The sequence below is a fragment of the Dipodomys merriami genome, unplaced genomic scaffold, assembly GCF_024711535.1.
Source record: "Dipodomys merriami isolate MVZ:Mamm:240054 unplaced genomic scaffold, mDipMer1.0.p SCAF_7, whole genome shotgun sequence".
NCBI classification, from domain to species: Eukaryota; Metazoa; Chordata; class Mammalia; order Rodentia; family Heteromyidae; genus Dipodomys; species Dipodomys merriami.
The window spans coordinates 18,082,568-18,099,688 of NW_027206290.1; the positions used below are offsets into that span (position 1 = coordinate 18,082,568).

Sequence of the window (17,121 nt, forward strand, 5' to 3'; positions counted from 1 at the left end):
GTTTTCTTATCATAACAGGTTCCATTTAAAACCAATTCACACAAACTCTTCAAGCATAAGAAATAAACTTCAAGGGTGAATAAATGCAGTAGTGGCACTCACTAGACACTATGTTGAGAATGAACTCTATAACTTATGGGTGAGAAAAGAGGGAAAAACCAGGAGAAAGTGAGAGAGAATGGGTGACATTGAGCCAAAAAAATGTATTCTTTACCAGTAACTATATGTAACTGTAACTCCTCTGTACAAAACTTTATAGTAACAATAAAACATTAAAAAAATAAAAAACAAACAACCATTCCCTACATATTATGGATAAACACACACAAATAAATGAACTTCATTACATACTACATATAGCACTTGTGACAGACAAGTTTCTAAATTAAGTCAGAATGACTTAATAGCAAAACTTCCTGTTTTTCCTAACAAGTCACTTTTACAAGTCATAATATAACAGAGGCCTAAGTTGCTGAAGTAAACAACAGTATAATATAATAACAGTAAAATTTTGTATAAGTAGTACATTATTTAAGTAGAAATTAAATGTCCTTAACATCTAATCCTTTAAACTCATTTACAACAAGAACAATTACTCCAAAATGTATCAATCTAAAGTCACATCTCGAATTCAAAATCACTTAAAAGTGTAACTCTGCATTTTCCTGTGAGCATATGCAAAGTATGTATATGAGGGAAAGAAAATATGTTCCATATAAGCAGGAACTTAAGACAGTTAAAAAAGGAAATCAAGCACAACTGAATAAACACAGCTGAATGCTGTAGCTCACATCTCTAACTGCAGCTACTCAGGAGACAGAAAACTGGAGAATTATGGTTTCAGCCAGCCCAGATGAGTACCCATCTCAACCTATAAAAGCTGGGTGTGGTAGTGATTTGTGCCTGCCATCCTAACTAGATAGGAGGCATAAATAGGAGAATGAGGTCTAGACCCACTTGGGGTTAAACTCGAGGCCTTATCCTATACAACAGCTAAAACAAGCAGGGCTGGGGACATGGCTCAAGTGGTAGGGTATTTGCTTAGAAAGGGTATGGCCCTGAGTTAAACCCAAAGAACACCAAAAAATAAAATGAAACAGACAACTAAAACAAATCACTTTTATCATCACAGTATATAGAGGTTTTATACTAATGCACTTGATTAGCTGCCAAAGTAAACAACAGTCTAGGACAAGTCATGTAAAATTTTGTGTGCCCCTATATGGTTTATACCTTGACTGTTGAGAATTACCCTTGCCAAGATTAAAATCCCAACACTTCAAAACAAAATCTGTAGAATCAATCAGATTTGGCAATAGGCATATACCTGCATCGGAGAATGTAAACCTCGTCAGCACCATGAGGTAATGTTAGCATTTTCTTCTTGCTTCCAGATCTCGACCTTGATTTCTTTTGCTTGCAGTCTAAGGCTAAGAAAGGGAAGAGAAAGAATTAACATTCCTTATATATTTTAAAATATACCTAAATGACACATTTTTAGAAGTTAAGCCATCTAATAGTTTAAAATGTGCATTCACTTCCTACAGCATGCACTTTCAGCTGATTTTCTAATAGCAGTTGCACTATCCACATATATTTGTCATTTATCATGTACTTTAAAAAAATCAAATAATACAGTATTACAGCAAACTAGGACTGGGAACAAATAATGGAATAATAAAACTAAACTAAGTTTAGTTTTAGTCAATCATTACAATAAAGAATCTTTACTTTTGGTCACACATAATTTTAAAATATAGTTAAATCTTCCATATTTTCAAAAAATTATAATCTTCTAAGATCATTATAAGTTTGCATCTGATTACCATTTCATTAAGTAGGTCTAACATGCTTTGAAGGCTGAGCAATACATCAACATAATGTAAAGTTCAATGAAAAAAATCAATTTCATAGTAATTCCAGGGTAAAAAAAACTTTATGCCCCCCCTTTCTAAAAACTCAAATTGCACTCCACATACAATTATGCAAACATGTAAGTTTCATTAGAAAATAAATATAAATCTGTATTATTGCATATAAGTTTAGAACTAGAGCCAGTATTATTTTTATTTGTTGTTTCATTTTATATTTTTTCAAGTTTCTTTTTAAAATGTGACTTAAAAGGAAAGTGTTCTTAAATCATTTATTCCAAAAAGTTTAATTTTGAAAAAAGATATTTTTATAAATAAGTTGAAATGGTTAGAATATAATGTTTGTAAGTCTTTGAATACAGACGCAGCAATCCTTCAGCCAAAGGGATGGTAGTGATCCAGTGTGCTGCTTAAGGAAGAGAAGGTAAGAGTTTACCCATGGGGACCCAAAGGGTCAAGGATACAAACGCAACAAAGAGTCACTCAAATGACTTTTCTTATACTGCCTGTGAAACCCTCTGAAAAAATTCTGACCAAGAGAGAACAGTAACAGCTATGCAATGAATTTGTGAAATGAGCTGTTAGAAGTCCACATTCCAAAAGGGCAGATGCTATTATTACACACCAGTGAAAATGTTCCTTATGGTAGTTATGTTCCAAGACTAACAGAAACACCACACAGAAAATTAAAGCCATAAGAAGCCTAGGTCTCACTGAAGTCACTGATTTCCATTTCTGATTACCTGGCTGTTTATAAAAGGAACACCAAGCACCCATCACCGTTTTCTGTTTACTTGCAGAACAAGACTTAAGTAAAGAACTATTAGAGCCGGGCGCTGGTGGCTCACGCCTGTAATCCTAGCTACTCAGGAGGCTGAGATCTGAGGATCGCGGTTCAAAGCCAGCCCGGGCAGGAAAGACCGTGAGACTCCTATCTCCAATAAACCACCAGAAAACCGGAAGTGGCATTGTAGCTCAAGTGGTAGAGAGCTCGCCTTGAGCTGAAGAGCTGAGGGACAGCGCCCAGGCTCAAAGTTCAAGCCCCACGACCGACAAAAAAAAAAAAAAAAAAAGAACTATTAGAAGTCAGGTTAAATATGAAAGAATGTCTAGTTCAAAGCTAAACAAGCAAAATCTGGAATACAAAATTCTTAAGACAGTTTCATTAGTTATCTCAGTCAAGAGCCTGGCACACAGAGAACTCAACAAATACTTTAGGGTGAAAATAAGGCAAAACTCAGATTTTAATCATGGACATTAGAAAGTATACAACCAGAAGTCTGTTCTACCACCATGTAATGTGAGTAATCTTTCCAGCCAATATCCTTCTATCATTCATGTCAAAGTATGCTTGGTTACCTTAGATAAAAATCACTGTGTGTAAAACCAGGTTCTTCACAACTAGTACAAAAGAGTAAAGTGCCGCCTATTCTGTTAGGAACCTCTTTTTCCTAATTGCTGTGGTGAGCAATTTGAATTTAAGCGGATTTTAGAGATTCACACACTGGAAAGAGTCCAGAGAATTCAGAGGTAAGTACTACTAGATGCCAGCTCCTCTTTCCACCTATAAGGTAAACCACACACAGTCCTGCCACTGTGAAACACAGCAAGCTTTTGGTTTGTCATGAGATTACAGGTAAAACCTTACTTTGAACAGCTTGCTGGTTGTCAAAGTTGCCACACTGTATTCAATTCCTTTTAAAATGTAAATAAGTTACTGTAGAATACAAATAGAATACATTATAACAATACTTAAAAACAATGTTCACAGAATGCTAATGTTGGGGTAAAAAACAAATTGAAGGAAAAAGGCAAAGGAGGGTGAAAAAGTATGCAAAAGAATGTTACCAGTTACAAAACATTTAAGTTATATTTTGATGCTGTCATATGCAGAAATATTTTAGACTTTAGAATGAAATGGTTTTTTTCTGACTTTTGAAGGCCTACGGACTCTAACAGGCTGTTTTATAGATGAGCAGATTTAAATTTTAAATGTGAATCCCACTGTTGTTATAGGAATTAATATTTGAAGGTACTATGACTTGAGGAAGGAGGACAACTCTGCCAGCATGTGACATAATTTCTGGGCTACTATTTAGAGAACTTCATGCACTGAAAAGTCTTAGAATCTTTTATATAAGGTTCAGATATTAAAGTCTTCAAGTAGTAAATTCTAAATACCCATGTTCATCCATCACTTTAAACCTTATAGTATGTTAAGTATGAATAAACTGAAATATGAATCCATTTATTTCCCTAATACTAACATTCTATCTATCCCTCTGATATTAACAATACATTTACAAACTGTTTAACACGCTATTAAACTATTAACATGTATACAGAGGGGATATCTATATGGTACCTCTTTATGAAAAGACCATCTACACAAAATGGTCCAAAGGAAAAAGATGTACAGATTATGTCTAACAAACATTTCCACTTAATGGATTTTATCCTATCTGGAAGGAAAGCAATTTTGTTCTGGAATCACTAAAACATTAACTACAGAATGAGTATCTAACATACTCAATTTTAGAACAATAGAGAGCTCAGATAGTCAAAGGTGTAACAAGTTGTATTCTATGAGCAATCTGCCAAACAGCTAAGTTTGTTATAAAAAGCCTTTCTTTGTTGTAGGGCTTTATTTTCACTTACCAGTGTTTTGTTTTGTGTGTGTGTGTGTTTTTAAAAAAAACACCTCCAAACATCTTCTACAATTTTCAAAGTTTTTTCAACCTAACATTCTAAATATATGTAAAATATGCAAAAATACATTAAATTTAGAAATGGTTAGTTTTCTTCTCCAAGGCTATAATTGTTTCTTTTGAAAGGAACAAATTCACTTACTCCAGGTACCTACCGAAGGTGGCAGAAAGTGAATCGACGTCATCTAGAAAACTGTTGGGTCTTTTCATGAAAGATCTCAACTACTACTTTATTACTCAAGAACAGTGGTATCAGACGTTCTCATTCCACAGAGAAAGAATAACTGCTTCCAAGTAAGTCCAAAACCCAACAGGGAAAACAGCATTAATCTTTCACCCTCCAAAATTACCATTCTTCATGTGCTACCTCCCCAAAACACTGAGGTGTCTGGGCCCACAAAGCCTTAGGTAGCAGGGCTAAACTCAGGATTCAGCACTTTTGGGTCAGTTTTGTGCCTGTAACTCTCCCAGGCTGGAGCTACATAATGGTGTCTAGTCGTCCTGTGGTCCTGGAAGCTGCCTGACTCCCACTGCCCTAGTATATGGACTGTACAGCACTTCTGACTATAGGTCCACTCAGCACTGCTCAAGAACAAGATCTAGCGAGGGCCTTGCAAGTCTCCACCCCAGCACCCAGTTAGCCCACACTATCCACTAGATGGATCTAGAAATCTAGATGGAGGTAGCCAACGTCCACAGCTCTTGCATTCTGTGGGCATGAGCCAGAGCTTACCACTTGAGTCTTTTGAAACAGTGGGTGAACCAACCCACCTGGGAACAATGGAGCCAAAGCTACACATAGGAATGCAGGGAGCAAAGACATGCCTTCAGGCACTGCCCTGATAAACAACATCAGGCTTCTAATATACAAGCAACCTTTTTGCAAGAGTCTCTGGGGTACTTTTCGTATGCTTTCCTAAACTTTTTCCTTCTTTGCATGACCAGGCTGTGATTTATTTTTTTCAAATCCTTACTTTATCTATAAGTCCCTTCCTTCCTCTCTCAATTTTGGAAGCATTTTTAAAGAGGTCATAAAGTAGCTGAATGTTTTGTTTAGAAATTTCACCCACCAAGATCCTAATTCATTGCCTTTAAATTGTGCATTCTATAAAGTTCTAAGGTCAAGAACACACTTTTGCCAAGTTCACAACAATGTAGCAAACATACCCTTTACTTCTGTGTCCACATTCCCATCTGAGACTTCCTCAGAATGGCGTTTACATAGTCCATACCCATATTCTGATCTTAACCAGATGTATTCTCTTAGAACATTCACTTTTCCAATAGCTCTTTTCTGAGAGTTCATCAGGATCATCCACCTGTAATGCTCCATTCACAGAATCAAGTGTTTTGAAGACCACTCTTTGGAATTCTTTTAACCATTACCCAGTTCAAATGCTGCTGTCAGCAATCTGTAAAAGCAAACAACTTCCCACTCACTCAAAACTCTGGAGGGCTGGAAGTCCAAGGGCTTGGCACTTGATAAGCATCTTTGCTTTAGGTTGTAACAACAAAAGAGATTGAGAAAAGAGACCAAAGCCATCCTTTGTATTAGAAACCTATTACTTAGAAAATCAGCCATTCCCAGAATGAAGAGTATTCATTAGAGTAGAGCCCTAATGGTGTAATCATCTCTTAATACTATTACAATGTAGTAAGTTTTAGAAAGGATGTATAAATCATGTGGAATGGAGTAAAACATACAATGGTATCTGGTTATATATACCCCAAATAAAAGCCATAAATCCTACTGGAGGGAAGACACTTTTTTATAGTTGATAGACTTAGAACTTCATCTTGAGCAAAGTAATCTTAAACAATTTGAAAGTAAAGATTGCTAGCTTTTGTTTTTACACAAGTTGCTGGTGTTGATAGATATGTTTAAACAAATATAGCTTTGTATTGTGTAATTTTGATATCTTTCTCCAGGAATAAACTTGTACTTCTGTGTAATATATGATAATTCAAATTATTTTTAATGTAATATTTACCACTAATGTACTTAATTTTCTTTTATCAGCAATCTGTATAAGAAGTTTTAACTTTTTCACTCTGTCGAATACTCATATGCATTGTATGCATGAGTGTATGTTATCTTTTTTATAGTTAGCTTGTATGAGTTGGATATGCAAAAGTAGCTGTGAATTAGTAAGAATAAAAATAATGCAAAGCCCAGAAACCATCTTTCTCCAACCACAAAAAGCTGCTGGAGATGGGTATAAACATCTTAACCTACTTGGGTAAGTCAGTACTGATGTTGTGAGGATTTGTGGTTCTAGGCTGGCCAGGGCAAAAAAGTTCTTGAGACCTTTCCTTAATGAAGAGCCAGATACTGTGGAATGCACCTGTTATCCTAGTTACCAAAAATATAACATAGGCAGACAGCACCTGGCTCCATAGCTGGGCAGGAAACAAAACCCTATCTCAAACATAAATAGCAAATATGAAGCCTGGCTGGGAGGTGTGGCATGAGTGCCAGCCTACCAAGTCAGAAAGCCTGGGTTCACAAACCCAGTACTGAAAAAAAAAAGAAAAAAGAAAAAAGAGGGGAGAAAAGAAAGTTGGTAGTGATGGTGGCAGTGAAGAGGTGAGAAAAGGATGCCTCCTCCCAAGTGGCAAACTAAGATAAACTCAATTCTAATTACTACCACGAATTCTTCAAGGCTCATAGCCTCAGTGCCAATTGGTATTTTCCTTCCCTAAGTCCCACCTGAGAAACCCAGAGAGTTTTGTTGTTGTTTTTAAAGAAATAGATTAGCTTGTAAAAGACAGTGCTAAGTGAAGAGGAAGCCATTTGATGAAAGGCTACTCTTAAGCTTACATGCCCTATCTGCACTAAGTGACACACTTCATTTGTATGTGGCCTACACAGCTGCACAGGGTCCTTCATGTGGCTGAAAGCTCTCCTGTTGCAGTCTTGAAATTCTTACTATCTTTTAAACAAATGACACTACATATTTATTTTTCACTGAATAATGAAAATTCAATGAATAGTATCCTAAATGGGAAAGGATGTACTCATTTCAACTTCAACTGTTGGCCCATTAAAAAAAAAGGTAGCTATTGAGAAAAACCCTTGAATCCCCTTCCCTGAAGCACATTATAATTGGAATATACCTCCTATTTCTATCAACACAAATTCTCTGTCCATAATTATACCAATATAATCAGCCAATCATGATCAAGATGAGCAATATTGTTTTATTGTTTTGAAAAGCAATGTTTCCTTCTTAACCCAGAATTAAGCATAAAGACATACAATGAGTTTTTATTTTCACCTTTTTTGGGGACAGGAGTACTGGGGTTTGAAATCAGGGGCTCACATTTGCTAGGCAGGTACTCTAGCTCTCAAACTTCCAGCCTTGTTTGCTTTAGTAATATTGGGAATGATGTCCCACTCATGCTGGTCTGAATTATGATCCTCCTATTTGTGTCCTATGCAATGACAGGTCCACCTTGCTCAGTCTTTTTTACTGGCTGAAGTAAGAATCTCGTGATTTTTTTTTGGGGGGGGGGGGAGAGTCACCCATGGGGCTTGAACTCTGGGCCTGGGCACTGTCCCTCAGCTCAAGGCTAGCGCTCTACCACTTGAGCCACAGCACACTTCTGTTTTTCTGAGTGGTTAACTGGAGATAAGAGTCTCATGGACTTTACTGCCCTGGCTGGCTTTGAATCATGATTCTCAGATCTCAGCCTCCTGAGTAGCTAGGCCACACCTGGCTTCCTGATTTCTTTTGTCTGTCTTCCAACTATGTTACTCCTAATCTTGGCATCTGAACTGGGATGTAAGACACCATGACTGACTTATACATTCCCATTTTCTCTCTCTCTTTGGCGCGCACGTGCATTCGTGTGTGTGTGTGTGTGTGTGTGTGTGTGTGTGTGTGTCCGTGCACACATGACCAGCTTGTCCTGGGCCTTAAATTCAGGTCCTGGATGCTGTTTCTGAGCTTTCTAGCTCAAAGATAAGTGTTCTACTACTTGAGCCATAGCTGCACTTCTGGCTTTCTGGTGGTTAATTTGAGAAGAATCTCACAGATTTTCCTTCCCTGGCCGGCTGCAAACTATAGTCCTCAGATCTCAGCTATCTGAGCAGCCAGGATTACAGGCATAAGGCACTGTGCCCCGCTGAAACAGAACTCTTAAAATGAAAATATCACTAACAATATCTTTTTCCTAATCAAAGTTTTAACTTTTATTTAAAAGGTAGCTTATAATGTGTTATATAAATTATTTAAAGCATTGAACAGTGCCTCACTACACAATTAACTCCAGCAACTAGCATTCTAAATCCTCTATCTGATTCCTCCTCAGTCCAATTCAATTTCCTTATCTCTTCTACTCCCAAGTATTTCTAATAAATTTCCCACATTGTGACTCCTTCCTTCAGCTATGCTCCATCCCTATACAGGCCCTGATTTCCATTTCAATCAGCTATCCTTGAGGGTCCACTGAAATACTGTTTGCAGGGATGGAGGGGGATTGCAGTAGTGGAGTGTATTCTTTGATTCAATCCAAGCCCTGGATTGAATCCAAGAACCTCTACCCTTAAAAAATCAATTGAAGGGGCTGGGAAGGTGGCTCAGTGATAAGAGTGTTTGCCTTGCATGCATGAGGCCCTGGGTTCAGTTCCTTAGCACCACATAAGCAGAAAAAGCTGGAAGTGGTGCTGTGGCTCAAGTGGTAGAGCACTAGCCTTGAGCTGAAGAGCTGAAGGACAGTGCCCAGGCTCAGAGTTCAGGCCCACGATCAGGAAAAATAAAAAATCAATTGAAGATCAAACCAAAACCAAGTACTACTTACAAAAGCCTTGCTGATCTGTCCACCTTAAGTACTGTCTTCAAAAAAGTTCCAAAGTACTTCACAGAGTAACTCTTGAAGCACAACTGTCTATTTGTCTTATATTTAATAGTTTGTATATATGAGTATGTGTTTACTACATGTGAGACTCAACTTATCTCTGTTTGTATAATGCATAAACCACAGTACAAGTTGAAAGAATGTTCACTGAATTGGTTAATAACCAATCAATAGTCTGCTGGTAGAGTGGGTCAATAGCTTAAAGTTTGGGGAATTATTGTTTATATATAATTATTTAGTATCTAGATAAGTTATTCTACATATGCCAGGAGATTAAATTATATTTTGACTATTGTTTGGCAAGGCAAAAATAAGAGTGAATGACTCACCAGAAGAATATGCAATCGCTTGAATATATATTATACTAATATGAAAGAAGATACTGCATACACTCAAGAAAATACAAATCACTACATACTGAGAAGCTTGTACAATACTTTTTTTCTTTTGCTATTATTTTTTTAATCACAGCAGAAAGTGCTCCCACAGCACTTTTGACAACACAGGAAAGACTTTTCTAGTGTCTTAGCAAGCACTCAGCACCTGATGCTATGTTATATAAGTTCATTAGCACATCTTGTTGTAGGCCTCTATGGCCTATTATTAAAGTTTTAAACAGGCAAAAGTATCTATTTGGTAACATGCAATATATACTTGAAATAAAAATGGACAAGAAAAATGGATAAGAAAAATAAAACATAGACCTTACAAAAAGGAAAAGGGTAGACACATTTACATTACTATTAGCACTGCATTAGCATTAAAATTGGAGCTAAAAAGTTCTAACACTAATTTTTTTCCATTTTTATTATATTTTATTTTGTTGTATAAAGGTGCATACAGAGGGGTTACAGTTACATAAAGTCTTGTCGAACATGTTACCCACTTTTTTTTCTCCCACTATCCTCCCTCCCCACCCACCCCCAACACACTTCAACAGTTGTTCATTTCCAACATAGTGTCTTGTGAGTATCACTGTTGCATTAGGTCATTCTTGGTCCTTGTTTCACCATTTTGTTATTCCCCTTCCCTTCCCCAAATCAGATAAATGTCTAATACTAATTTTTAAAACATTTTTCTCTTTGGAAAAGTAATTTCCCTAATTAAATCAGTCATTTGTTATAGGTAATAACTATTGTGCCTTAGTTCCAAAATATTATGAAGAGAGTGTTCTGAAGATAATGAAATAAAGTCCTTTCCAAATATATTTTGGAGATACACAAAAGCATTTTTTATTAAATTTAAATAAGTAGCTAGACATTTCCAATTTATTTTAAATCCCAAAAGTCAGCATTTGGTTTTGAAATTTTAATCTATGGATTAGAATGAATCAAGAAGGAAAACATTTCAGCTGCAGCCACAGAAAAAGTATTAGAGTTCTAAGATACTGTTGTTGGCTAAACAAAAGGGGACTGAGGGCAACATGAATCTCTTGTCAGTGACTACTTGGTGGACAGTAAGTGGATAGCAGTAATGTTTAATAAAAACAAAATATCAGAGTGTATCACACACAATTCAAGTGAGTGAATAAGATTACATATGTGGGATTAAGATAGGTATATCAGTGGGAGCACTTGCCTTGAACTGAAGAGCTCAGGGACAACATCCAAGCCCAGAGTTCAAGGCCCACAATCTACTCCCCTCCCCCCAAAGCTGTTTATTTTGTGACGCTGCAGATGGAACCCAAGGCCTTGTGTGAGCTAGACAAGTGCTCAGCCCTGAGCCATACATCCTTAGCTCTTAAGTAATTTCTTGATGTTGTACAATTTATTAACCAGGGATAACATATAATACTAATATAGTATCAATCTCGGACATATCTGAAGTAAAAGTGGCACTACCAGCCCCTATGACCCAGCTATACCACTCCCAGGTACAAGGACATGTGCACCTCCATGTTCACTGCTGCACTATTCACAAGAGCCAAGATATGGAAACAACCCAGATGCCCCACTACAGATAAATGGATCCAAAAATTGTGGTATCTATATACAATGGAATACTATGCAGCCAATAGACAGGACAAAATAATAGCATTCACAGGGAAATGGATGGAACTAGAGCAAATCATTTTGAGTGAGGTAAGCCAAGATCAGAGAGACAAACAGCACATGGTCTCCCTGATATGTGGATGTTAAATCCAAAGCAAAGAGATATGACCAAGTAAACAGGACTTAAGAAACAAAGGACATTACTTAATCTGTCATAATTTCTAATAATCTGTATAATTTCTAAATGACTCCAAGTTCTTGACCTCATATATGGTACATATATGTGCACATCTGAGGGAAGCTAGGAGGAAGGCACAGAATTAGAGGGAAACGGGTGAAAAAATACAACACAAGGGCCCATCAGCTGCACTGGACATTAAGGAAAATGAACTAAACAACTCAAAGGCAGCTCTAGGCTAGCACTCTATCACTTGAGCCACAGCACCACTTCCAGCTTTTTCTGTTTATGTGGTGCTGAGGAATCAAACCCATGGCCTCATGCATACAAGGCAAGCACTCTACCACTGAGCCACCTTCCCAGCCCCACAAAGTAAGAATTTTTGAGAAGCAGAGAAATAGCATCCTCAGTTCATTCAAGGATAGCTGGGGAAGTCTAAGTTAGAAGGATTTCACTCCTTCAAAAGGCCCCAAATTCCCATAGAAGAAGCCTAACAGTGGTTGTTGCTAAAAAGGCTTTAAAGTTTATTCTCACAGGTAACCAAGCAGCCTTTTACCATTTAGTTTGGAGGTATCTAAGCTTTTTCTTCAAGAATGGATCAAACAAGTAAAAATCCACATGAATAAAGACAGACTAAACTGGAACACATAGAAACACAACAGATATCCTTATGGATAGCGGCTTTATTCCCATTTTACCTTTACATTGCTACAATTTTGGGGTTTAGCAGGACCAGGTATTTTATTCTTCAAAAGAAGAACTGATGCTATTAACTCACATTAATTGAGGTATTTCTTATAACCTGCTGGTATATAGGATTTCATTCAGTTCAATCTGTCCATTTTGTGAGTATACTATATTATATCTTGATCAATATCACCTCTTCTATCATTCTAATTAGGATTCTTATTTATTCAGTTTCACTAGAATGCTCCCCAGTTTATCCCCAACTTATTCGTCTAGAATTTTCAAATGCTTTCTAAAATAAGAAACCTTAGGAGTCTCTATATATGATCAGAGAATAGTGATTAAAAACAACTCTTAAGGACAGCCTTGATTTGAATTTCAGCTTTGCTATTTATTAACTATATAGGTTCAAACAGCTGCTGAATTTCTCCCAGTCCTAGTTTCCAATAAAAGGGAACTATAAAATGTGTATATCAGATGGCTGTTTGTAATTGTTAAGCATGTAAACTGCATAGCACAATATCAATACCAATAGACTATATTGTGATAACAATAATCCTAATAATGATTTCCCATGTCTGCATTTTCTGTCTATTATCCCCAACTTTAATGTCTGCAGTTACCTTCTAAGCCTGATGATGGTAGAGTTACATGAAAATTACAACCCCATAGAAGCAGCTCTGATCTAGTCAAGTAAAACTCACTTGTCCTCTCCTTTTTTTTTTTGGTCAGTTGTGGGGCCTGAACTCTTGAGCCTGGGCACTGCCCCTCAGCTCTTCAGCTCAAGGCGAGTGCTCTACCACTTGAGCCACAGTGCCACTTCCGGCCTTTTCTGCTTATGTGGTGCTGAAAAATTCAACCCAGGGCCTCATGCTTGCAAGGTAAGCACCCTACCCCTGAGCCACCTTCCCAGTCCTCCTCTCCTTTTTAATATAAATAGTCAATAGTATCCTGGTCCTGTGTATATCACATCTAGGAATAAAGCAAAGAAGCAGAAGAAAGACACCAGTATGAATACAAGCATTTCATTGGCAGCAAGAACATACTGATATAAGCCATAGAACATGAGTAAGGAGAAAAGATTGGGAATAGAACAGCCAGAGAAAGCTTAGAGCTTAAGAAAGGTTAGAGCTTAAGAAAGAAGAGAAATAAAAAGATGGGCAAGAGAATTTTAGGCAAAAAAAAAAAAAAGATTTACATACATCTATTTTGAAAAAAAAAGGGCATATCTTAAGATGTGAGGATGGGGAGTTGCTGAGGCAGGAGAGATTAAAAGACTACAAATGAACAATCAAAGAGAGCATTTTGAAAGATATAAGAAGCATACTACATGTGAGCAAGCTGACAAAATTTTCACAAATGAGTGGTGTAAAGAGGAATATGAGAGGCTGGAGTAGCTAACCAAAAAAGCACAGAAATATGCATGTTAAAATGTATGTGTATAATGATGTTTATTAATCTAGATATAGATAAGGGGTACTTAAAATTTATTCAGTCGTCAAAATGGGCCATTATTAAGGCTTGTCCTTTCAAAGACTCGAAATGTAGACTAATATAAACTCATTCAGTTGGAATAGTTTTCTAATCAATTCTATGTATTTAAAATTTCACTCTTCCTTTTCTACCAAAGTATTTCTTCCATATAGCATTGCTATAATCTTCTTCTTTCTTTAACCAAGGAGACGGTGTCTTTATTGGAATCTATAAATAAAAATAAATTTTAAGGTAAAAAAAATAGTATAAATGAAAAAAAAAATCAATGAACTTAATGTAGACTCCAAAGTTCCATACTTCTTTGATAGGTTATTTTTCCCCCAATCTAGTTAATGAGCCAAATGAAAAAGAATTACTCGCTTAAAACCCTATCCCAACAATTTACAAGTTGTTGAAATTTAATGTTTTCAGACTCAACTACTGCTCACATAAGAAAGCTCTACATATGATCTGAATTAACACCAATCTAGTGAGAAAAAAAGGAATACTGTATCAAACAGATCTGCTGTGATATCTGTTCAAACATACCTGTACCAGTCAGTCAAAAGTCCAGCACTCTTCTTTTGTGCACAAACGTGTGAGTGGTTGGACAGGCTAACAGCACTTGTAAAGGCCACACTGCAATGCACACATTTTCTAAGCTTCCCAGCCATACCTATCATTCAAAATAAAACTATAATCCAGTTCTCACATCAAAAAGTGGAAGTTTTCTTAGCTTAAAGTGTGCAGAAAAGTACCATAGGAAAGATGGTTGCAAAAACGTTCCCTGAATTAGGTTAAATGAAAATAAGAAGGGGGAAATAGGTTAACTACTAGTAGTTTGCAGTTAGTATTTAGAGCCAATCCATGAACTTTGGAAAGGTAGAAGAGGAGTGATTGACACTCTAAGGTCCTGTAGATTTAGCACCTTATCGATTTCTGGCAGATTTCTGTGTTATGCAGATCATTTCTTAAACTTACTAAAACACTATCTTGTGATTTGAAAAGCACAGTTCTGTTGGTAAGTTTCAAAGCTTGCAACATTACCAATAAAAAGAATTAAAAAATCTAGTTGACAAAGTGGTAATTAAAGTGTTTTATCCACAAAACCGTAAAAGGCTCCATACTAAATTAGGCTTTCTGATGAAGGCTGGGAGAAAAGGTGGTAAAACACACCACTGAACAGCTGTTAGACACAACATTTTATTCAGGGCATTTTATGTTCATTACTCTGAATGCGCAATCAATAGTGAAAGTTAATTATTTAAAGTTTTTTTTCCCTAAAATCTTTGTGCTAATAAATGATCAACAAACTAACATTTTAGTATCACAGGAAAGAAAACATGTTGAAACAGTAAGAAACTTGTAATTTCTCAGAAAACCGTTACTCCCCAACATGCTTCAACTGGTTTCTTCAACATTATTATTACAACTACAATTTTGATTCCCTTCTCCTAAGTACAGCACCTCTTGATCAAACACATTAGCACTTCTTCCCTACATTTTATCATCTAAAAAATGTACCAGAAAACTACAAATTTGGACAGACTCCACATAAAAGAAAGCACACTATTAACCAGAAGCCCATTTAGACTAAGTCAAAACTGCACAACAAATATCTGGGATACCCCACAATGTCTGCCAAAAATAGACAAATCAACATTATAGTAGTTCTTTTCATTACCAATCCTTATTCAATTACTATTACTTCAGACACTCACCTTAGAGACCATATAGGTAAACCTTCAACATGCTCAACCTCCAAAAGAAACCTATAAAGAAATTTAAAATTCTTCTAGTGTACAAGTATAAACCAGACCTAAGAATACCAAATAAAGTTTGGCTACTTTATTTGCCACATCATTTACCTACAAAATCCTCCTGCCTACAAAGTATTCCTTCCAAAGAGAAAAACTGTTCGACTAATGTACAAGCACTAAGGCGAATCACCTGTTCAGTTCTACAAAAAGATCAATGTAAAAATCTAAAAGTCCAAGCAAGTATGTTTTACAATCACAATAATTCTCCAAAATCAAACTATCCTTAAATTAAAAAAAATGGAGAGAAAGAAGCTTCTTTGGGTTATACACAACATACAACACACACACAGATCCCCCAGGTTTAAAGAGGTTATTTTCTTTTGTTTCACCTAAGCAATGGGAGAACCAAAAAGCTTAATTCAGAAACTACTGTTACTTTGGAACACTAGCAAAAATATGTATAGTTTCCTTTTTTAGTAACTATGCTTTTCAACAACACCAACTTCCCATCCACAACCATCCTGAAGAAATGCAAACTTTTATTTTTACAGAACAGTGTGTGTGTGTGTGTGTGTGTGTGTGTGTGTGTGTGTGTGTGTGTGTGTGTGTGTGTGTGTGTGTGTGTGTGTGTGTGTGTGTGTGTGTGTGTGTGTGTGTGTGTGTGTGTGTGTGTGTGTGTGTGTGTGTGTGTGTGTGTGTGTGTGTGTGTGTGTGTGTGTATTTTGCTTTTGTTCTCACCTTACATTCAGACCAAGAATTGATGCACAAAGATTCAGTGCTGGCAGACATCAACTGATCAGTTATATAGAAATGACAGTAGAATAACCAATCTGTTCTGCAAAAAAAGCAGCTTAAATAAGAAGTTTCTGAAAAAATACTCTGAATATTCTGTAAGAAAGTATAATTTTACTGTGTTTAAAATTACATGATAAATGTCCTCTTACCTGAGTGCATAGTCAAGTCCATTTTTTGTGGTTGATACATCAATGGACTGTCTTCACTTAGAGGAAGAACACATTTCTGAACAAATCTCTTTCTTGCTGTCTGATGGATCTTTTGAGGAGAAATGGCAGAGCTTCTTTCTTCTCCCATCCTTTTATTTTTAAGAAGTTCTATCAGTGTAAGAGACTGATTCTTTCTTCCACTGGGCAGTTCAGGTTTTGTTTCCTCATAGTCATTTATGAAATTCAATCCTTCTTCCTCTGATGCAGACACTGACAGAGCTTCAGTCTTTAGGCCATTACGGTATGCTTCAAGAGGTAAAACATTTTGAGACAGAAAGTCATCGCTTGATCCAAGTTTTTGAGCTACAAATGGTCTGGGAATAATACGACGACTGTTCAATGCCTTTAAAATTTTTTCATACTTTTCTTCATTTTGCATCATCTCATTCAGAACACAGATTGGAGATTTATGAGCATCCCATTTGGTCTTTCCAAGTCTTTTCAGGTGGCCTCTAACATGATTTGATAAACCAATTTTAGTATCAAACCAACCACCACAGAGCTGACAAGTGTGTTCGGAAGTAGTTTCAGATTTCTCTATAGCTAAAAAAAATTTTTTAAAAGTAATATCAGTTTTGTATTTTTTTCT

General features: G+C 36.5%; 1 protein-coding gene across 7 annotated transcripts in view; it reads right to left on the reverse strand.

Moving 5' to 3' along the window:
- Znf644 (zinc finger protein 644) overlaps nucleotides 1-17,121 on the reverse strand; it is a 76,746-nt gene that overhangs the window by 1,713 nt on the left and 57,912 nt on the right. For 5 of the 7 annotated variants that reach the window (XM_070007626.1, XM_070007623.1, XM_070007625.1 and 2 more), the window contains 2 exons: nucleotides 16,473-17,075; nucleotides 1,328-1,430 (listed from right to left, as the gene is read on the reverse strand). In XM_070007626.1, the coding sequence (XP_069863727.1) occupies nucleotides 1,328-1,430; nucleotides 16,473-17,075 (706 nt within the window). Of the gene's footprint in view, nucleotides 1-1,327; nucleotides 1,431-13,720; nucleotides 13,997-15,489; nucleotides 15,541-16,472; nucleotides 17,076-17,121 lie in introns of those variants that run through there. The other 2 variants (XM_070007630.1, XM_070007629.1) reach the window with 2 other exon arrangements.